Here is a 22163-nt window from a genome sequence, read left to right on the forward strand (position 1 = left end):
ACAGAATTGTACTGTGGAAATATATCTGTTGAATATTTCTAAAACAATTGTTAAAAATCCCGTAGGTGGTGTTTCGCAGGATACCGCTGTGTCGCTTCTTAGTAAGTCTGGTACGGCCACATTTTTCTTCCCATTGAAGCAGATCTTTGGTTTAACACCAGACGACACAGTTGGCTTTGCATATGGGTGCCAAGATGTATGGGGAAAATGTTCCTGGTGTCAGGATGCTCTGACTGTAGGTAGGGCGTGTGGGAATGAGTTGATGAGCAGACAGCAAATTCATTCGTCCTGTGTCATGCCTGCTTGCAAACACAACACTCCTTGAATGGAATGGTGGGCCCTCCCTGCGACTTGTAGTGTAATTTCCCTTCTCTCTTCTGAACATGTATAAGTTGGATTCAGATTAAGTTAAAAACGATGCAACTCTCCTGCTTCCTTTTGTTCTTTTTTTAAATGTAATTAAGATCAAGCTATGAATATAACATCTGCTTTTTATGTCTTAATGTATCAAAAGCATTTTCCCATGCCATCAGAAATTGTTCATGAGAATGTGCACAGTTGAATAATATCACATTACTGAAATGTGTCCTAATTTGTCTAATCAGTCCTCTTTGGACATTTATGTTGTTTAAATGTTTTGCTTTTCTTAAAAATAAGGTGAGGAACCGTCTTTGCACAGTAGTTTTATACTACGTTATTTTATTATTTCCTAGAAGCAAAATTGTTGAATCAAAGGGTTATGAACATTTTTATTTTTAAGATTTTATTTATTTGGAGGGGGAGGGACAAAGGTAGAGGGAGAGAGAGAATCTCAAGCAGATGTCATACTGAGCACAGAACCCAGCATGGGGCTTGATCTCAAGACTCTGAGATCATGACCTGAGCCGAAACCAAGAGTCGGATGCTCAACCCACTGAGCCATCCAGGCGCCCCTGAACATTTTTAATACTGTTGAGATAAAGTGCTGACTTATCTTCTAGAAGCTTCTCGGTTTGCACTTCACAGCAAACTTCTCAGTTGGCACTTCCTTTGCCAGCTTTGGGGTATTCTCATGCCAAAAAGTCATTTTTATTTTGAAGAAATTCAATCTTAATAACTTTACCAACACATCTGAATGATACACCCGGAGCGAGGGCAGGATGTCAGTGTCTCCTTTCAACATGAATAAAGGTTTGGAATACTTCCCTTCTGTTGTCTGGAGTCGTGCAGATTCCTGAGCATCTGAGTTGGATTCAGATGCTGGGACTGGGACCTGAGCTAGACCACTTACTGTCCCGGTAGCTCAGCTTCCTTACCTGTAAACTGGGAGCCAAAGGGGCTACCCCTGCCACCACTCACTGCATGGGCTACACGCTGCACAGGCCCACGAGAGGCCATGGGCACAGTGACATGGGGCCCTGCTCCTGTTTGGGATTCAAACAGTTAAAAATACAAAAACTCCTTAAATTATTCTTTGACACTTGGGCTTAATAAATTTTGGTTGTTGTTTCTAGGAGAGTGGAAATGTGAATGAATTTTACTTTTCGTATTTTTATTTTCTGCGTGTTCTGCAGTTGACGTGCTATTTTTACTGTCAATAGACACATCTATGTATTACAGATCTTATGTTTATATATTATACAATATTACATGTTTTATATTATAAATAGAAGACAGACAAAATATTCTTTCAGCATAAGAAATTGAGGCGGGAAGAGGTCTAAAGGAGGCTGCCATTTAACAGGTAGGGAAGATGAGGTCTTGGTTCTCACACTGCCTAGCAAAATAAGCACTCAAATATTTATGCATTTGGTTGAATACTAAATATTTATCTCTGCGCTAGTAGTGTTGACTGTAGCAACCAATACCAAAGTCATTTGTGCTACACAATAGGTCGTGACAAAGTAATTGATGTACTGTATTGGCCTATTAGGACATAGAATGTTTTAATGTGTTAATATCAGATTAACGTGAGGACTTTTAAAAAAATTTGATAGCTGCATAGTAATTTAAAACTTCAGGAAGTAAGTTGAAAGCCAAATAGTAAGCCTTTTCATCATATATTTAAGATTCAAGATGTTAAAGAAAATCCCAAATGAACATTGAACCATCACAGCATTCAGCTGAGTGACTGTGTCTTGGTACCCTGAGCTCTTGTGCCACCGTTCTCCTTAAGGAACAAAAATCTCCACCTTGATTTGGGTCCCGTAGTAAGTTGTTTCCCCAATCAGTAACATATGAAACAGCTTATGGCTGTCCCTACCATCCCAAAGCAAATGTTTGTTTTGTTGCAGTGATGGAAACATTTCCATTGGCGAAGCAAATATTTAGAGCTGAAAGAAACATTTGGGCAGCCAGGATGTGTCAAAATAGAACAGATGCCTGCCTTTTAAAAACACACATTAAAAAAAAAAAAGAAGAAAGAAAGAAAGCTACCTTGTACTTGGCTGCTGTGGTTACAGCCACAACAGGTTAAGCAAGAAATTAGAAAATGTGGATATCATTCTAATCTGTTTCTGGGCTCGTCTCTATACCTTTTTCTATCTTGGTTTTTCTCTTCCAGGAAATGGGTATAACCCTTTTAAGTGATCTTGCTCCAGATTCAGGGTTTTGGGTTTTTTTTTCCCCCTTCTAGATATTTTTTTGTTCCTAAAAAGTAATTTATCCTTTTGGGGCACTGTGGTGGCTCAGTGGGTTAAAGCCTCTGCCTTCAGCTCAGGTCATGATCTCAGGGTCCTGGGACGGAGCCCTGCAACAGGGCTCCCTGCTCAGTGGGGAGCCTGCTTCCCCCTCTCTCTGTGCCTGCCTCTCTGCCTACTTGTGATCTCTGTCAAATAAATAAAATCTTTAAAAAGAAAAGGTAATTTATACTTTTGAATTGGAAATATATTCACATGGAATACAGTTCCTAAGGATAGACAGTGTAAAGTCTGCCTTCAGCCTCTGTCCCCAGCTAAGTCCCTTCTCTGACTGTAACCAGAGTTACCTCTGTCCTCTCTCTCTCTCTCTCTCTCTCTATTTTATGCCTGCAGTGACTAACTAGATATGTTTTTATGTGTGTAGATACAAATATTTATTTTTTTAACACAGAAGTTCTATATACCTTTTACCTTGTTTTCTCCCTATGGTCATATGTATTCTTTTTGTTTTTCTTTTTGAGGTGATTGATTTTAAGAGTTTGCTTATCAAAAATGTTCTAGTTGTGACAGATAGTAGAGGGGAGCAGGCATGTCAGGCTGCTCATACTTAATACCCGCCCCCCCCCCCAAAAAGAACTCAGTGTTGAAAATCTGGTTCTGCCTCTGGGCTCACCAGGGGCTGTAGATGAGTCACTGTCCCTCTCCATATCATTTTCTCTTGATTTTTAAAACAGAAGAAAAAGGAAAGGATTTCTTGCTTGGATGTCAAAGGTGGGAAAAAAAAATTTTTTTTTAAATATACTTCTTTGCCTCTTCTAAAACAGGTGCAGGATTCAAGTATAGTTAAAAGTGATTATTAATTTGGGTTTTCTGCCTGTGCACAAACATACCTTTGGCTTACGTGCCCTTGGCATTGAAATAGCTATGATTCCTGATTATCACACCCTTCGGTCTTTAAAGACACAGTTCCTTCCCCAGGATTTGTTCAGTGCACCATGGCAGGGCTGACTTAGCCTGTTGCCAAGGTCCTGCTGGCACAGATACTGCCGTCCACAGCCGGCAACAGTATTTGCCGTGCTATTAATCCTTTGGAATTGATGATCAAATAACAAAATCAACTCCTCTTTGTTTTTGTTTTTAATTTAGCGGAGAGGGATTAAAAGAAAAAAAAAAAACCTTCAGACTATAGATCTAAAAATAGACATCGTGGCTGCTGATTGGAAACCCTCCCAGTCTTTCATATGAGAGATCTCAATTTGTGTTACACCAAGGGGCAGCTCACTTCTGTCTTGTTCACCAGTTATACTACTCCCCAGAGAAGCTCAATAAATTTTATAGGGAAGTTTCCTCCTTAGGCGGAAGGAGCTAAGCTAGGTGACTGGTGTGGCTGAAGTAATTTAGGGCTCCGAGGGAGTACGTCTGGCTGTGGAATAGCGTATCCGAAGTAAATGTACAAAACTTGTGATCCTGGCCATTGATGCTGCTGAGCACCGGGTCCCGTGGCCCCCGCCTGTCTGATTTGGAGTGAAATTGATCCCTGAAACTTGCATTTAATTCACGGCTCTGACAGTCCTGCAGTCTTCACTGGTGGAGGCTGCAAAGCCTGTCTGCTGGTGTGCTGGCGTTTTCACCACCAACTGTTTGAAACATCCAAACTTGGACTTGGCTGAGTTTTTACATCTCTCGTCTGCCTCTCTGAGACGCAGAGGGATCCTCTTCCTCTGGCATCAGGGGAGCAGACTGCCTTCCCTTTCAGACTTACAGTGGAGCAAGGCTTCCCGGTTCCTCGGTCTTGAAGCTAACAGTGCAATACATTTTGCACTGGCTTTTTACTCAGTGATTTATACTAGGAGACGTGCTGGGTGATATCCAGTGTCCTTTTGTCTTTGTGTTTATTTTTCTTGCACATTTAATGTATTTAAAGGATATATTGTCTTTATGGTTCACTGGGATAAGGACGGGGTTGGTGCAAGTTTTAATGAGAGGTCCCTGGCACCCTGTGTTGAGATGAGAATTATATTCATGGTTGGGTATCTTTCTTTCTTTCCTTAGGTGGCAGGAGGCAGTGTTTTGCTGCTTTTTCAAATAGCATTTCTACCTAACGATTTTTAGAAGGGTACTGTGAGGACATTCAATTTCAGGGCATCACCAGCAACTTTTCTCCTGTTGTTTGAACTTTTCCTCGTTTAAGGAGACAGGAAAGTCTCATGTCTTGTTCCTGAATTTACGTATTAGTGTCAGGATGGTGGAGACCGGTCCTACCATCGGGTCAATTTTTATAAAAACTCTTTCATTCGTGAGGTAATGATATTTGGAACTAGTTTTCTCAAAAACTGTTTTCGCCGCTTGGGAATAGTTAATCAGTAGGGGAGAAAGCACTTGGCTTATTTGCTTAATATTTTAACCAAGTGAATTAGACAGGTTGGGGGGCTGGGGGAGGGGATAAGAAAGTGGGTGGGGGAGGCCCCATAAACAAGGTGATATATAATATTTTTTTTGTTCTCCTTTTAAATAAATACCGATCAGCTTTATGTTCAGAGACAATAGGAGCCGTTGGCTTAAATTTGCAGTTTACTGTATTTATGGCTGTAATATCAAGGTGCTGCCGTCGTAATTTCATGCCCCAATGAGAAGAGCAAGGTCGAAGCAAATGCTTCCATCGGCATCTGCTAACACACTGACTCATAAACAAGGCCCGGCTGGATCAGGTGGCACGGAATAATACAGGCTAATGAAATACAGCACAGCTTTCCATTACTGTTAGTTTTTACAGTGTCGTCATTACGTGTAATTTATGTTTAAAAAATTCAATTTTATACAAGGCACTGGGAAATAGGGGTCTACAGGTCATCCAACGACTTTTAGAGGCTCTGAGAGTCCTTATTGTACTCTACTGTTCCAACAAAATGTTAATAAAATAAAATAAAAATACTTTTTCCCCTCCCCCCCCAAGCCTTTTCTGAGAGAGTTGATTTTTCTTTTAATTTGGGGAGTATTTTTAGCCAGCTGTCTTCTCTGCCTCATCTCCTCTCAGAGTGCGCATGGGGAGATAACTAGTCGTGTTCTCCGAGAGGTGACCCCCGCACGGTCTCTGCGCGTCCCAGATGAATCACCCAAGTCCTGTACATGGGCAGACTGTGACAGGGGAGGAAGATGACCCCAGTGACCAGCCCGCAGCTGCTGCCCTTTGCTGCCGGCCCTCTGGCCCTCTTCCCTAATCCCAACCAGACTTGACCTTTTTATTATAAAACTCAGGCCCGGCTGGAAGGTGCCGTCGGGTGTTCATTACCTTGCTTATTTCCAAACTATTCCTAACCCCGCTGTCCCGGTCGTTGTTTGACCTACAAGATGCAGAGAATGCTGCTGTCTGCTGTCACCCGTCTCTCTGCTTCACCTGCATAGGGCCAGGCCCCGTGGCAGTGCTCTGCGGTCACTGGGGACAGCACCAAGGTGACTTATTCTGAGAAGCCCATGCACTGCCCGTCCTGCAGGGAAAAACTCTTCCCGGTGCCCAGTTTTGTCTGAGTCCGTGGGAAAGGACCTGCAGCCTTGTGCTCCGAGCCAGCAGGCTGCAGCTCACAAAGTCAACCCGTTTGGTTTTGTTTGCATTTGAACCGAAACCTTTAGAAAAAGAAAACAAATCTGCCTATTTTCTAGGGGATACAAATAAGCAGGTGTGGTAGCCCCAAGGCACTTCAGTTGCCCGCAGCAGTAACAAGGGGCTTTATTAATCAATAGCTTGTAGCTTGCTTTCTCTGTTCTTTGAAAAGAATCCCACCCTGGAGAAAGTGTTGGGAAAGAAATCTTTGGCCAGCTCCTGCACAGGGGCAGCAGCCATCTCCTTATAAAGGGCACTGGTTCTGGAAGTAGATTCCAGACAACCGAGAACAAGGAGTCCACCCTGATGGCTGGTGCCTGGGACCTTAGTTTGCACGATGTGCACTGAGAGCTCTCAGTTTTGCCAGTCAGTAAACTGTGGCCTTTTCTTTTCTTTTCTTTTCTTTTCTTTTCTTTCTTTCTTTCTTTCTTTTTTTTTAAATTTTAAAGATTTTACTTCTTTGAGAGAGAGAGAGAATGAGCAGTGGTAGGGGCAGAGGGAGAAGCAGATGCCCCAGCAGAGAGAGAGCTGGACGTGTGGCTCGATCCCAGGATCCTGAGATCATGACTTGAGCCGAAGGCAAACGCTTCACCGACTGAGCCACCCAGGCGCCCCCAGACACCTGCGGTCTTAAAGGTGAAATGACACTGCCTCTCAGAGGCAGGCGTCCTGGCCTTCTCACTTTGGACAGGTGCCCTCACTCCTTTCTCCTCCTCTTGGCTAAAGCTAGTGAGTGGACAGAATACCTGAGCGGGACTTTTAGTTTTATTCTCTGTCAATGATACGTTTTAACGGTCACAGACCAGGGCTGGTAGCTCTTGGAATTGGCAAGTGGCAGGGGTCGACGTTACTGAAAGCATGTGAATGCAAAGTGCTAGTGATATCACGTAATGCAAGCTGATACTCCAGCTGAAAGAAAATCTTGGGCTTTACTTTATCGAAATTGGCTGATTCTTCCAAAGGTGGCAGCTAAAGAAGACTTGAGGACAGGAGGTTTTCTTGCCCAGGGACGATGACACCCTTTGCCCCCATCTCTGCTCTGCTCAGCCCTTGCACGGTCCCTCTGCGGTTAGATTTTTCCTTGCAGATAGCAATCAACTGGAAGGAAGTGTGTGTGTCTAATTTGCATGAGATTATTTAAAACAACAACAAAAAAAGGTCTGCATTAGTCAGGGTGATGGTAAACAACGCAGAGATGCCTTTTATAATATAGCCTGTGCCTCAGCCTTCACAGCCAAATATAATTCACTTCCAGTTGGCGGTTTCCTTTATTATTCCTTTTAACCTTTGGGATTCTGCAAGGTCTCCATCTAAGCTCTCCGTCGCTTGTCTCACGTGGGCGGGCGGGGACCTGGGTGTCCTGTGTGTGGGTCCTGAAGCTGTCCCTCTTCCTGAAGGCAGGGTCGGTTCAGCACCAGGAGCCCATGACTGCATAGTTAACTGCTGTGTTCTGAAGGAGATGACACCCCTTCCAGCCGAGTCTCCGTGAGTCCCATATGAGTCCCCTGAGTTGAGAGAGTCCTGAACCTGAGCCTGAACCTAGCTGGCCAGTGCCCCCGAGCTGGGGACACTCCGAGTAAGGGGGCTCTGAGAGAAGCATGGGCACCCGCCTGTGAGAGGCCTCTGGATTTACTGGGACTTAGAATATTAGAACGATGCGGGGACACTACCCTTGTCATTCCGGAGTTGTACAAAAAGTTGTCCCGGTGTCATTTGCAGATAGGATGCAAGCGTTCTGTTCCTGTGCTGTTTTGGTCTCTAGCCTCCCAACGCCATTCGTCAGCCCTCACCTGGAGATGAGAGTGCCACGTGGGGCTCAGAGAGACCATCGAGTGCTTCTCTCAACCTCTCACAAGCTTGAAGACTTAAGACGTGGTCTCCGAAGCTGCCGTTTGTTGTTTCTGTGCTAGAAGGGGCAGTCACCGGGCCCCAGAGAGAGCCGTGGAGCCGCGGGTTGTCAAGCCAGCAGCACCGTGCCCTGCCTCTCGGGTTCTGAGGCACGTTTTCCCCCTCCTTGGGTTTAGTTGTTGTTCTTTATCTGTTAAATGAACTCAGTGGCTGGGATCATGGTCCAGCTCTGAAATTATATTATTCAGTGAGATCATGAAAATGCTTTTTTTTTTTAAATTTTTTTTTTTTTTTACAAGAAGAAAAGTGATTCATTTTATGTAACTAAATCAAAATCCTGGCTCTCCGGAGGACTGGGGATATCAGAATTCCAGCCAATGTAAATTTAGAGCATCAAATGATAAGGTCTCTGAAAAACAAGAGCTTGGAAGGAAGTGCTGATGCCCTTTAAACCGCGGCCTCACTAGTGGGCTCGGCCGCAATAATGCAAGGAACATGTTTTATTAGGAAAATAGGCTTTGTAAGAGCTGTGGGCCAGAGGGCAGAGCAACGGGCAGGGAGTGCTGTCCCTTTAACCAGCTCCACTCTCAGGGCCTCAGCACAGCCCGTGACTTACTGTATATTTCCCCAGCGTTAACCATTATCGTACTTGTTTATATTTGAAAGAGCCAAAAGGGAAAATGAGAAAGCAACTGAATGCTCCTTTTGGGAAAATTATCCTCATTTGCAGCCAGCGGCTGACAAGGCACACGAACCACCAGTTTATGAAATCCCGGGGTATACCATTGACCACCCGTCCCCGCCCATGCCGCTCGCGTGCCTGCTTCTCCTGCGGCTTATGATGAACTCGTTACAACCGGGTCTTTCCTCCCAGAACTCTGAAGGGGTTCCCCTTCCCTTTTGGAAGTTGAGGGCCGTGCCTCCAAGCTGGGAGAACCTGAGAGACACAAGCTCGGGGTTCCTGCCTGTCTGTCCTGCCCCCCGTTTCTCTCCGGAGGCCTTGGGGGCAAGCCGGGAATTTGGGAGGAGGAACGGCCCAGTATAGCCCCGCATACTTTTGTACTCGAAGGTGCTGGACGCCGGCCTTTTCATCTACCCTGGCAATGCGTGGAGAGCGGGGTGTGCTGTGGGGGGAGGAGGGCCAGCAGCACTCTGGCTTCCCAGAGGGGCGGCCTTGCCCACCACTGGCTGGCTCCCCTGGGTGCGGAGGGGGAAGGGGCGGGGCCGAGGTTTCAAAGGGGGCACAGTCCTCAACTGCTCAGCGCAGGGAGGGGCAGGGCCCGCAGTCAGAGTAGTTCAGGCCTTGTCGCCGACCTGAGCAGCGGCAGAGGCGCTCAGCCTGCCACACGCCAGTGTGGTGTGGGCAGCGCTGGGCTTCGGAGCATTAATGTGCCCCATCTGTCAGCCCCTTGGCACAAAGCTGGAAGATGCCGGTCCTCCGTGTACTTCCTCTCCCCGCGGGGCGGATCCACCGTGCTGCGGGCCGCCAGGTGGGGAGAAGCTCTCTGCCCTCGTGTAAAGGCTCTGTGTGGCAGCTGCCCTGGATCCTGGGATTCCTGGAACAGCATGGGCCGGCCAGAGGGGTGTCTGCAGACTTCGCAATACGTCCCCACTGCTCCCACTCTCGGTAGCCTGAGCACTTTTGTGCCCACTGTACCCACTCTCGGACCGGCCTTGCGGGGCAAGTCTTTCTCACACCTGTGCGCCACACCTGTTCCTTTTCTTCGGTGGGTAGCTACTCTCGTCCTCTTCCCACAGGGCCAGCGTCTCCAGTTGGCCGCAGCCGTGTGCCCCTGGAAGTGGGGTCACGTCCGGCCCACCCGGGCCTGTTACTCTCCCATGGGCAGATCCTCGCCACACCCATCAGCCACTGCAGATGGTGCCCTGCCATTCCCGGCCGTCCTGAGCACAGCGCGATGCTGTCGAGAGAATTAAGACAAAGAGAAGCGGAAAAGCTAGCCAAGGGCGGTACAGGCAGCCTGTGCTAGGCTAGAGCAATAACCATCTGAAAGTTTGGGCCTGGCCTTGTTTTGATCTGTTTTCTTGTTTTATTTTCTTCTTTACATTCTATATCCCATTCATACTAATCACAGTCAGTCCTGATTTTTCTTTTTATTTCTGCATTTGTCATAAAATAAAGCAAATTATTCCCGTCTTCGGAAACGATCGAGACTAATTAGTCGTCTCACCCAATAATTAGTTTTTTGTTTCCCTGTCTGTTTTCATGCATTATTGTTAGTTTTTCCCCCTCTTTTTTTTAACACCATTACAGATTAAAATGAGTCACATTTGCAGTTGATGGTATCTGTTTTCAGGGGAAGAATGGAGAATTGCAGTACGGAGCGACTTCAAAAGCAGCAATAAACTCAAGGATAAATTAAGGAAATTGAATGAGCCACATTTGGAAGCAGTGTGGAGGCTAATATTCTGTCGCTTAAGGTTAAATTGCAACTGAGAGAGGTTCCGGAGAATCCGAAATCGGAGAGGAAACTTACCAGGATGCTAGGCACTCTGTGGCTCTCAGGGTCTTTTCTCAATGAAGATTTCGTTGCGTCCAGGGACAGTGGCAAAAGGTATTCACCTGCAATTATGTCCTCTTCTCCCCCCAGGGCTGACAGATGAAGAGATTGATTTGGCTTTCCAGCAGTCGGGCACGGCTGCCGATGAGCCTCCGTCCTTGGGCCCGGCCACACAGGTGGTTCCTGTCCAGCCCCCTCACCTCATTTCTCAGCCGTACAGTAAGTCATCCGCTCCGACTCCTGCTTTGACCTTGACTGGGGTTCAGAATTCTGGCCAAAGAGCAGTGCTTCCCAGCTCCCAAACTCAGAAAGCCAGGGGGGTTTAACCGGGACTGGTAGACTAGCTCTTGGGTTTTTCCAAAGGAATGTGCCACACCCAAATCCTCTCCTAGACAAGCTTTTAAGTATGTGACAAAGGTTTAAGAAGAGACAAGGGACCAGAATAAATGAGTATATTGTGTTGTTTCAAGTATTTTGGTTACAAGTAAGAAAGTATTTCTTGGTTCTGTTTCTGTTTTCTTACATCATGCTTTGCCTGTCACTCTTTCATCAAGTACATGAACGTCTGATTCATGACCCTGTTCTCGTTTGCTCACTGAAATGATTCCTCTCCTGATTTTACTTTTTGAAGTTAATATTAGTAGATTTGGGGTGGCTCCTTCCTTCTTCCCTTTTTCCTTCCTCCCTTCCTCCCTTCTTCTGGCTATACCATGTATATTTGTGTGGTGACAGTCTCTTAGAGAATTTCAAATTAAATGTAAAGGTCCTTTTTGAGTTAGCTTTTAATTATGACATGAGAACATACCCATGTTGTTTTTAAGTGAAGCTGTTTGAGGAATAATGCTTCTTCAAACTAGTAATAAATGTACAATCTCCAAAATACGGCTAGAACCCCTTAAGTCACTTACGAAAAGTCGAAAAAGATTAAAATTCACTTCAGAGTGATGGAAAATGGCTCAAGTTTCATGTCTTTAACATAACTCAGCCTTGGATCTGTTGTCTTTCAAAATGCCTTTTCTGAAATTGTCTTCATTTTAATTGTCTATCTCGGAAGTTTTATTTTTTCAAAACTTGTTAATTTAAAACAGTGTTAGAGATCAGATTTTGGGAGGCATAACAAAATGCCTTCCAAGCCAGGCTTGTTTGGACCCCAGCACGTGGCCCCTTACTTTGCCGTCCTTATGGGTTCAGGCAGTGCAGGGGGCTGGGTGGTGGGTTGTGGTGTCACAGATCTCAGTTAGACATCTCCTTTTGCTTTCTGGGTAAGGCTGAATGGGCGAGGTCGGGGGAACACGAATTCAAGTTCACTTCATCTGTAGTCACCTTGTCTCACAAACCACTGGCATCCTCTGACCTCTGAGACCCAAGAAATGGTGCTCAGCGGTGAGCCTTGTACTGGAGCTTCTCAGTCAGGAGCAACCACTTGTCGGCCTGCGACTCACGTCTCCTTCCTGGCCAGCGTTCTTTCCCATCTCTTGTGTTTGTTTTGGGTCACTAAACACACTCTCCATGTTTCTTCTATCCAAAGACTAGGTCTCCACACTTTTCCTTTAGTTGTATCCCTGGGCCCAGTCATTTAATGGGATTTGTTGAGGACAGGCAGTGGCAGCTGGGGTGCAGAATTTTCTAAGACGCACATCTGTTCTATTCCAGCTGTTTCCTCCATGGCTTAAAACCAAACAGGTCTCTCGGCTACTTGGAAACTTCTTGCTCAGAACAAATTGTTCTGGTTGGTCGCAGAGTTGGCCGAAAACCTCATGCGCGAGTCTACTTTTGGTAGACACAAGGGGTTAAACTGTTGGTCTTTCTGAAAGGGGGGGGTGGAGGGGGACAGTGCCGTCATCTAGATTCTTCTGTCCAGGTCTCTCCGAGAAGAAGCATTACACGTTTAGGTATTTAGGTAGGAGTATTTTTAAGAGTCTCCCAGCCCTAAAAATAAAATACATCTTCTTAGAGACAGACTCCTTCCTGCTTTGACGCTAGTATAAAAACAATGGTAATGGCAATTTTAAATCCCTGAAGTTTCTGCTTGTCATTGTCGAGCTTCGTTGCTCTTGTACTGTTACACGGCTCCTTTCAGCTCCGGGGGTGACTCTACCTCTTCACTTCTGTACTTTTGCCAAGAGGTGTCAAAACTGCTCAAAAGGAAAAAAAAAAAAAAAAGCTTGATTTTGATTAATATAGAGAAACAAGACTTTGCCTGACTGATAATAAAACTGATAAATGACATTTGAATTACTTGTAGCGGTAATTTATTACATAAAATATCTTTTATTTGACATGCGATTAGTTGCTGGAAGCATCACTCAATCTGACTAGTTTAAACATGCTCTAAAATGAACCCCAGTAAAAACCAGGGCTGTCTGCTGCTGGCGTTATGAAATATACTAATCCTGGAGTGAGGAAAAAATCTGACTTTAAATATTTAAATGATTAATTGGGTTTATATATTTTTTTTACCTTTCTAACCCCCTTAATTACAAGCAAACTCAGGGGAGTTTCTGAACTAGGTGTGCAATCTGCAAGCTTATCACCGAGGCATTGTCTGCGTCCTGGGAGGGATTTATGGCCTCCGCTCATGTGTAGTCCTGCCCATTTCACATCTAGAGCCCCTTCCTTTCCATGTCTTGGCTCTTTAAGGACAGATACTCCATCTCTGAACCTTAGCCTAGAAAATGGGATTCTCTGGGCTCAGCCCCAGATGCTCACATCTTGGGGAGGGGTAAGCTTTTTCAAGACCGCCCCGGGGAGCCCGGTGCTCTTGGGTGATCACCTCTGGACCCACTGGCCCTTCTGCTTTGGTGGCAGATGTCCCACCCTGTACCTCTTTTGGTGTCTCTGCTCTTTGGTGAATGTGGTTGACCTTGAGATGGTAGTAAATGCCTGTGTCAGCAAAGAGAACTTGGACACCTGCCAGAAAGGCACCAGGTCAATCCATCCGTGTTTGCTAAGCATCTACTGTGTGTCATCAGAGATACAAAACATGATCCTTAAAAATCTTACAGGCTCTCTGGGAGAGAAAAGATGAACTCTTAAGAAAAGGATAATAATCGAAGACATTGTGATTTAATGCCAAAATTAATTATACAGACAAGAAATTCTGTAAGAATACAGAAAAGAGAAAAATTAATGTGGGCTAGAGAAGTCAGAGAAGTCTTTGTGAAAGCAGTAGGAGGTTGACATTGAGGGGAAGCTCGATGTCACCTGGTGTGAGAATAAACCAGTGTTGTCAGGGCTCAGAGGAAAGTCAGGCAGAGCTCTGGAAAAGTCAGACTGGGATTTAAGAGGAAATCTGACGTTCTCTGCTTCTCGTTTTGCTTTCTTTTTGTCCAACTTTGAATCAGGAATCGGTACGTGTGTATATCCACAGCGCCTACCCAGTTCTGAACATAAAGTTCTGATAAGTGCTTGATTGATTTGCTGCAAGCTGATTTTTCTTCTTTCCTCCCAAAGAAACAAGAAGCAAGGTAGCTTTGGGATTTAGGCAGGGCCATTGTAAATTTTGTAGGATAATGTTTTTTTCTTAGGCTTAAATATTTTCCCTCACTGTCTTTGTTAACCAACTTAGGTCTTTCAAAGAGTGACCTGTAGAGCTTCAGTTAGGATGTACGTGTGTGAGGTTATTGAAAGGCTTTGCATTTGATTAGAAATCTCGAGATTGTGGGTTCTTTCTCACTGTGCTTCTTCATAGCCCTGTTTAGCAACCTATACTTACTTGACTATCTTCATTCACTGAGCAAGCATTTATTATTTTATTCCTGCTATGGGCCAGGCACTGTGCTAGACCCCTGCGGTGAAGAGATTAATAAGACCTACTTGTGGGGCACTTGGGTGGCTCAGTTGGTTGAGCGACTGCCTTCAGCTCAGGTCATGATCCTGGAGTCCTAGGATCGAGTCCCACATCGGGCTCCCAGCTCCACAGGGAGTCTGCTTCTCCCTCTGACCTTCTCCTCGCTCATGCTCTCTCTCACTGTCTCTCTCTCTCTCTCTCTCTCAAATAAATAAATAAATAAATAAAAAGACCTACTTGCTTTCTCTTGTTTTTCCTGTTGAGCAGAAAAGGCAGTTAAGCAAACAGCGGTGCCTGCAAAGTAGGTCCAGGTGAAGCCAGTGGCGCAGATGAGGCAAAGGGGCACTTCAGACTGAGGGAGAGGCTTAACTGGGTGGGCGGAGGGGGACATGGTCAGTTCATTGACCAACCAAGATGGGTTAGAGCAACCAGGCTAGGAAGGCAAAGGCATATGGACCGTCAGAAGTACATTGATTTTTTTTTTTTTTTACATCAAAATGTGTCACCTAATCATTCTTGAGGCTGTATTACCTGTCTGACCATATTATTCTTAGACGAATATGAAAATTACTGGTATCATCTGAGAGGATGCTGTGTGGAGAGTTCGGGAAGGTGTTCTGGGAGTGTGTGAGGGGCTGTCCAGATGCTCTGCTGGCGTGCCTTCCCCTCTTTGCCCGGCCAGCTCGTTGCTGTCCCTCAGGGTCGGGGGCAGCCGCCAGCTCCTCCAGGGACGCTCTCAGATGCCTCTGTTCCAGCAGGACGGAGGTTCCCTTTGGCCTGTGCTCAGTCCCCTGTTTCCTGCCATACTACCCTTAAGTGTGTATTCACTTGTCTTTTATGTCGGAGTTCTTGGAATTAGAGGCTTTTTTTCTTTTTTCAAAATCTGTAGCCCAACACTCAGCCTCAGCTCTGAAAGCGCTTGTTGAATGGGTGGGTGGTAGTGGAGATGTGCGTGGGAATCGACAGGCTGTTCCTGTAACACCGCCAGCGGGGGTGCCAGAGGGGGCTTCCCAGGCAGCCAGCGAGTGGGGCCTCCTGTGTGCTCGGCCATGCGGGCTGCGGGAGCGGAGGACGGGCCTTGCCTTCAGGAGGCCGCCATTTGACCATTTAGAGGAAAGCCCAGTGCTTGCGGGAGTCCCGCGAGGACTAACCCATGCCATCTTGCTGGGGGCGATGGGGACAGCTTTCGGAATTTATGAAGGCACATCTTGCTTTTGACTTACATAAGAGTGTTTGGTTTGTGTATTGAAGGAAATATTTCTCTAATTTCTAGGAAATTATGTTTTTTCTTTTGTCCATGTGATTGATTTAATAAGTAGTTTAGCATTTCAAGAGCTAGCACCCTGTGTGTTCTGTGCTTTGTATTTCTCCCATTGCGGTGCCATGTGGGTGCCGCATAAGGGCCATCTGTAGACACTGAGGAGGGCAAGTGTCGCAGGAAAGAACCAAGTAAAGGAACCCATGCCTTAGGTTTCTTAGGCCGCTGAAAGCGTCTTTGGTACTGGTGGTAGGTAGAATTCTATCTTTGCCCACAGTGCAGCCTGTGTTTGTTTTACAAGTTTCTGCAACAAATAACAGGAAACCCAAGACAGAAGTGGCCTTAAACGAGATGGAAGACTATTTCTCAGTTCTGTGAACGTGCTCTGCACCCCGACACCTGGCCGGCAGCCGGCTTGTGCTCCGGGGGGACTGCTCCAGCCCCAGCTGTCCCTTCTGCTGTCCAGCCAGCACGAGGAGGGACAGGAGGGAGAAGGGTCAGCCTTCTAAGGACACACGGCCACACCCTCTGCACAGGAGGCTGAGAAGTGCAGTCCTTGTCCTGGTGGGCACGTTCCCAGCTTTTCCTATCCCGCGGAAGGTTTGAGTGAGAAAACACTGACTGCAGGATGATGGTTTCCCTTGGGTGGAGAGGAGCACATGGCTAGTTTCAGTGGTATCTGAAAAGCTTTAGCTGGTAGAGTAGGTGGGTTTAGGATTGCTAATTTATCATGCTTCATAACTTATATAAATGTTATATTCTTTTGTATGTATCAGAAATTGCTGGGGGAGGCACTTTAAAAAGTTGAATGTGGGGGCGCCTGGGTGGCTCAGTGGGTTAAAGCCTCTGCCTTTGGCTCAGGTCATGATCTCAGAGTCCTGGGATCGAGCCCCGCATCGGGCTCTGGTTAGCGGGGAGCCTGCTTGCCTCCCTCTCTCTGCCTGCTTCTCTGCCTACTTGTGATCTCTCTCTTTAATAAATAAATAAAATCTTAAAAAAAAAAAAGTTGAATGTGAATTCTCAGGTCTTGCTTCTCCCCTTGGTGTCAGCTGCCAGCCAAGCAGAGGGAGAACCCGGAGCCCATGCTGTGGCTGTTGTTCTCAGTCACTGCTGGCTCCCTTTACCTCTTCTCTTCGTTTTAAAAATTCTGACCTTTTTTTTTTTTTCATCTTTATCGGTTTTATTGAGGTATAATTTACCTAAAATAAAACACATGTATTTTATTTGTATGATTCTGAGCTTCGACAGGTGGACACTCCCATGTGGGCATCACCACATTGCAGAACATTGGCGGTACCCCAGAACATTCCCTTGTGCCCTGTTCCCAGCCAGCCTGACTCTGGGGCAACCCTTGGTCTGCCATGTTGCTTCTGACTAGACTTCTCTTTCCTGGTTTTTTTTTTATAAATGGAATCATACAGTATGTACTCTCTCTGGTCTGATCTTTTGCTCAGCATAATGTTTTTGAGCTTTATTCAAGTCGCTGTGCATAATGGGGTTCCTTCCTTGTTACTACTGAGCGGTTTCCCGTGGTGGGGATGGGCCACGTTCGTCCGTTCACTGGCGGACGGCCTGTGGGGCTGTGGGCTGTCTCCAGTTCTGAGCTATGATGCTCAAAGCTCTTGGGAATGTTCGTGTACAAGTCTGTATGTTTTTATGTCTCCTGGGTAAATGCCTTGGAGTGGAGTTGCTGGCTCATACGTTAAGTGAATGTCTGTCTCGATAAGAAACTGCCAAACTCGGGGCGCCTGGGTGGCTCAGTGGGTTAAGCCTCAGCCTTCGGCTCAGGTCATGCTCTCAGGTTAATGGGATCGAGCCCCGCATCTGGGTCTCTGCTTGGCAGGGAGCCTGCTTCTCCCCTGCCCCCGCCGCCTGCCTCTCTGCCTACCTGTGATCTCTGTCAAATAAATAAATAAAATCTTTAAAAAACAAACAAACGAAAACTGCCAAACTTGTTTACAAAGCGGTCGCACCATTTCCCATCCCCGTCAGCAACGTGTGAAAGATGTGGTCGCCCTGTAGCCTCGCTGTTGGATGTTTTCCGTCTTTTCTAACGCCAGCAGTTTTCACGAGTATACAGTGGTATCTCACAGCGCTTTGAGTTTACGTTTCCAGGACGGCTAATCACGTTGAGCGTCTCTTTACGAGCTCACTGGGCATTTGCGTAGCTTCTTCCGTGAAGCGGCTGTTCCCATCTTTTGCCAATTTTTAATCATCTTCTTGAGTTGGAAGAGTTCTTCCCATCTTCTGGATTCATGTGCTTTGTTGGATGTCTGTTTGTCAGTATTTCCTTGTGGCCCGTGGCTACCTTTTTCTTTTTGACATTGTCTTTTGGAAAAGGTTTAAAAATTGATGATGTCCGTTTATCTTTGGGTTTCTTTTTTTTTGTTTTGTTGTTGTTGTTTTCACAGCTTACGGTTTTGGTGTCTTATCTGTGATAACTTTACTTCCCCCAACTTTGGAGAGGTTTTAAAAATTTTTTTTAAATTTTTCTATTTTTTAAATTTTTATTTTTTTAATTACTTTTCAGTGTACTAGAATTCATTGTTTATGCACCACACCCAGTGCTCCATGCAATACGTGCCCTCCACAATACCCACCACCAGGCTGCCCAACTTCCTACCCTCGCCCCTCCAAAACCCTCAGGTTGTTTTTCAGAGTCCGTAGTCTCTCATGGTTCATCTCCCCCTCCAATTTCCCTCCACTCCCTTCTCCTCTCCATCTCCCCATGTCCTCCATGTTATTTCTTATGCTCCACAAATAAGTGAAACCCTATGATAATAAAAATTTTTTTACACGAAGCTACGGAAGTGCATTTTACATATCATAACACTCACCCGTCTCAGAGGTGCAGTTCCTGACTTTCCGTGTCTTACTGAGTGGCACACTCGTAATCAGTGTGAGCACTTTCCTTCCCAGATGAGATCCTCTGCGTCTGTGTACCGAGACTCTCACCACCCACCCCAGGCAGGCACTAATCTGTCTCTGTAAATCTACCTCTTCTGGACATTTCTGGTAAATGGAATCATCCTATATGTGGTCCCCCCGCCTGCCTCCTTTCAGTGAGCGCTTTTGTGGCTTCTCCGCGGGCTGGCGTCCAGCAGCACTTCCTTTGTATTGCTTTCCTCTGCACCCGCTGTATGGGCAGACCATCTCGCGTCTAGCAGCTCACCGGCTGACCCACAGTTAGGTTACCTTCAGTTTTGGCCAACCTGAACCACACCACTGAGAGCACTTGTGTGCAAGTCTGACGCGGGTGTACGTTTTCAGTCCTCTTGCGTAGACCTCTGGGAGTTAAATCGCTAGGTCATATGGCAGTTTTGTATTTCTGGATTTTTCTTAATTTTTCTTTCTAGTCAGCTTTCTTGAAGTATGATTTTTTTTTAAAGATTTTATTTATTTATTTGACAGACAGATCACAAGCAGGCAGAGAGGCAGGCAGAGAGAGTGGGGAAGAAGCAGGCTCCCTGCTGAGCAGAGAGCCCAATGCGGGGCTCGATCCCAGGACCCTGAGATCATGACCCGAGCCAAAGGCAGAGGCTTAACCCACTGAGCCACCAGGTGCCCCTGAAGTATGATTTATACACAAGAAGATTAATCAATTTTAGGGGTGCCTGGGTGGCTCGGTTAAGCATCTGCCTTTGGCTCAGGTCATCATCTCGGGGTCCTGGGATCGAGCCCCTTATCGGCCTCCCTGCTCCGCGGGGAGCCTGCTCCTCCCTCTCCCCCGCCCCTCCCCTGCTTGTGTGTGTGCACGCTTTCTCTTTCTCTCTCGCAAATAAATAAATAATCTTTAAAGAAAAAGAATCAATTTTAAGTGTATAGTTTGGTGAGTTCACAAGTTGTAACTCATTTAACTCATGTCACCAACACTACAATTACAATATAGTAAATTCCCATGACCCCAGGAAGTATCTTTGTGCTCCCTGCCCCGCACCAGTTTTCTCCCCAACATCGCGTTCTTTCGACCCAGCAGTCTACTTTGGATCATGCAATTTCCGCCTTCCAGAAATTTTCACGTAAATGGCATCATGTAGCAGGTAGTCTTTTGTGTCTAGTGTCTTTACCTCAAGGTAATTCTTTGAGACTGATCCTTTGAGATATATAGACCGATCAGATCTCACACACACACACACACACATACACACATAAATACACACGTTTCTGTGACATATTACCCCCCCACCTTCCTTTAAAATATAAAAACCATTCTGAACTCACAGCTGGATAGAAGTAGGCCAAGGTGGGGTTTAGCCAAGGGGGCAGTTTGCTAACTCCTATTACCCCCCTCTTTGGATATACCACAATTTGTTTGTCCATCAACCATTGATAGTTGTTTGGGTTTCTAGTTTGGGGCTCTTACGAGTAATGAATTCACGTGCAAGTGCAAGCATGCTTCCTTCTCTCCCAGTTTCACACCTGGGAGTAGATTGCCTTAGCCACATGTTAGGTGGATGTTTGACTTTGTAAGAAATTATAAGACTAGTTTGCAAAGTGGTTACACCATTTTACACTCCCTTCCACGATGCAGGAGAATTTAAGTTGCTCTGCATCCTTGTCTGCACTTGGTATTCTCAGGTTTTAAGTTTAGCCATCCTAGAAATATGTGTGTAATAGAACCTCATCATACTTTTAATTTGTATCTCTGTAATGACTACTAGTGATATTTTCATGTGCTTATTGGCCATACGTAGGTCTCTCATGGAGCATCTCTTCCAGTCTTGCACTTTCTTCCAGATCATGTCGTATGGATGTAGCCCTTTATCAAGTACATGTTTTGCAGATATTCCCCCCCACCCCCAGCCCGTGATGTGCCTTTTTGTTTTCTTGGCAGTGTCTTTTGAAAAGCCCCGATTCAAGCTTTTGATCATGTCCATTTTATTCTTTTTTTCCCCTTTTATGGCTCATTCTTTTTGTTTTTTAAGATGTCTTTGCCCACCCCAAAGATTTTCTTCTCTGGTTTCTTACAGCAGCTTTAGAGTTTTTGCTTTTTGGCCTCAGCGTGTGATCTGTTTTGAGTTCATGCTTACGTATGACACAAGGGGAGGGTCGAGATTCGGTTTCCTTCCTCCGTGGCTCTCCACTTGTCCCGGCACAGGTGTTACACAGATTATTCTTTCCCCGTAGAATTAAGTGGGCTTCTTCGTCAGAAGAATCCTGGACTAGATAAGCCTCGGCCTATTCCTGGGCTCTTCTGAATTCTTAGAGTTTAATTAGAACTCGTATATTTTAATCTGTGAGCGAGGATATAGATATGACTGTCAGTGTCCTTCCTGCCTGAAGATGACACTAGCGATAGCGTAGTGGTCCATGCGAAGTGGGAAGATTGTCTTTCACAGGATGTTCATGTGAAGACAGGCCTTGGATTTTCAGAGGTGACTGCTGTGGGGCTACTGTGGTGTCTTTGCCTCACAGCTGTCCAGGTGCTTCTGTTTGGAGCTGTTGTGTTTCTAGCTCCTGCTCTCTGGTCGGTGTATCCTTCCAGCTGCCGCCAGCCATGCTCTGCCGTGGGCCTCAGTGAGCCCTCCACACGGTGGCCAGCCCCCCACAATTCCACCCGTTACAACTGTCCCGTGGGTCGCCGGCCTTGGTGTGTGTCGCTAGCCCCACCCCTCCGTGCTGTAACAAGCCTGGGTTTGGCAGACTGGCTTGATGCCAGGACCTTGCTGTGGAAGAGCCTGTCTTATTTAATTTTCAGGGTGGCTTGTTGGGATGATTTGAGCAGCTAGATGCGGCACCGTGTGGCATCACAGCCCCAGCCTTGGGGAGCGTGGAGGGGGCCTTGCCCCGCACTCAGGCTGTCGGCCTCCCCGAGGACTTGACAGTTTCTCCGCATGGTCAGAAGCTCCCCAGACTGCCGCAGCAGGACGATCCTGGGCCGTCTCCAGCTCTTCTCTGCTGATGACCCGTTAGTGGATGCGGCATTTCCATGGCATCCGTGAGTCCAGGTGCATGACCAGGTGGCTTCAAGTTCAACATTGCTGTGATGTGTGTGGGATTGCCAGCCCCACACGTGCTACCTGATGTTTGTCTCGCCTACTAGGTGAGAATTTCTTGGTCAGCAGAGGTTTGACTAAAGGAATAGAGTCATGTTGGTTTACATGTGTTCATGGAATGGTTAGGGAGTCCCAGGGAATGCGTCTCTCCTGCCCCCGACGGGACCACCATACGCTGTGGAGTCACTTTTGGTCAGCCGGACCTCCGCGGAGAGTGTCCAAGCTCCTGCTAGCTGACAGAGTCCTTGGGAGGTGAGAGAAGCCGTTGAGGTTCGAAGAACCCCACGCTCTTCTCCCTGCGCGTTTGTCCTCAGACCTCGTTGCTGCCCGAGGCAGCGGACCAGGGCCAGCAATGCCCGTGCGGGGAGACACCTGCTGCCACCATTGACCTCTCATTCTTCGTGAGATGCCAGTGATGGGGTCTTGGTAAAATACTGGGCCATTCAGCTCATGAGCTGGTCGCGCCTGTTGCGGGAGTGCTGTGGACAATTTGAACCTGAGCGACAGTAAACATATCATTGTTCCTCCGTTCTTCC

At 46.4% G+C, this 22163-nt stretch overlaps 1 protein-coding gene across 2 annotated transcripts in view; it reads left to right on the forward strand.

Annotated features, from left to right (window-relative positions):
- Window positions 1-22163, forward strand: part of PEX14 (peroxisomal biogenesis factor 14) — a 135682-nt gene that overhangs the window by 97437 nt on the left and 16082 nt on the right. For both annotated transcript variants that reach the window (XM_032863379.1, XM_032863380.1), the window contains exon 4: window positions 10674-10802. In XM_032863379.1, coding sequence (XP_032719270.1) covers window positions 10674-10802 — 129 coding nt within the window. The remainder of the gene's footprint in view (window positions 1-10673; window positions 10803-22163) is intronic.

The sequence above is a fragment of the Lontra canadensis genome, unplaced genomic scaffold, assembly GCF_010015895.1.
Source record: "Lontra canadensis isolate GAN:19392208 unplaced genomic scaffold, GSC_riverotter_1.0 scaffold25, whole genome shotgun sequence".
Classification (NCBI taxonomy): Eukaryota; Metazoa; Chordata; class Mammalia; order Carnivora; family Mustelidae; genus Lontra; species Lontra canadensis.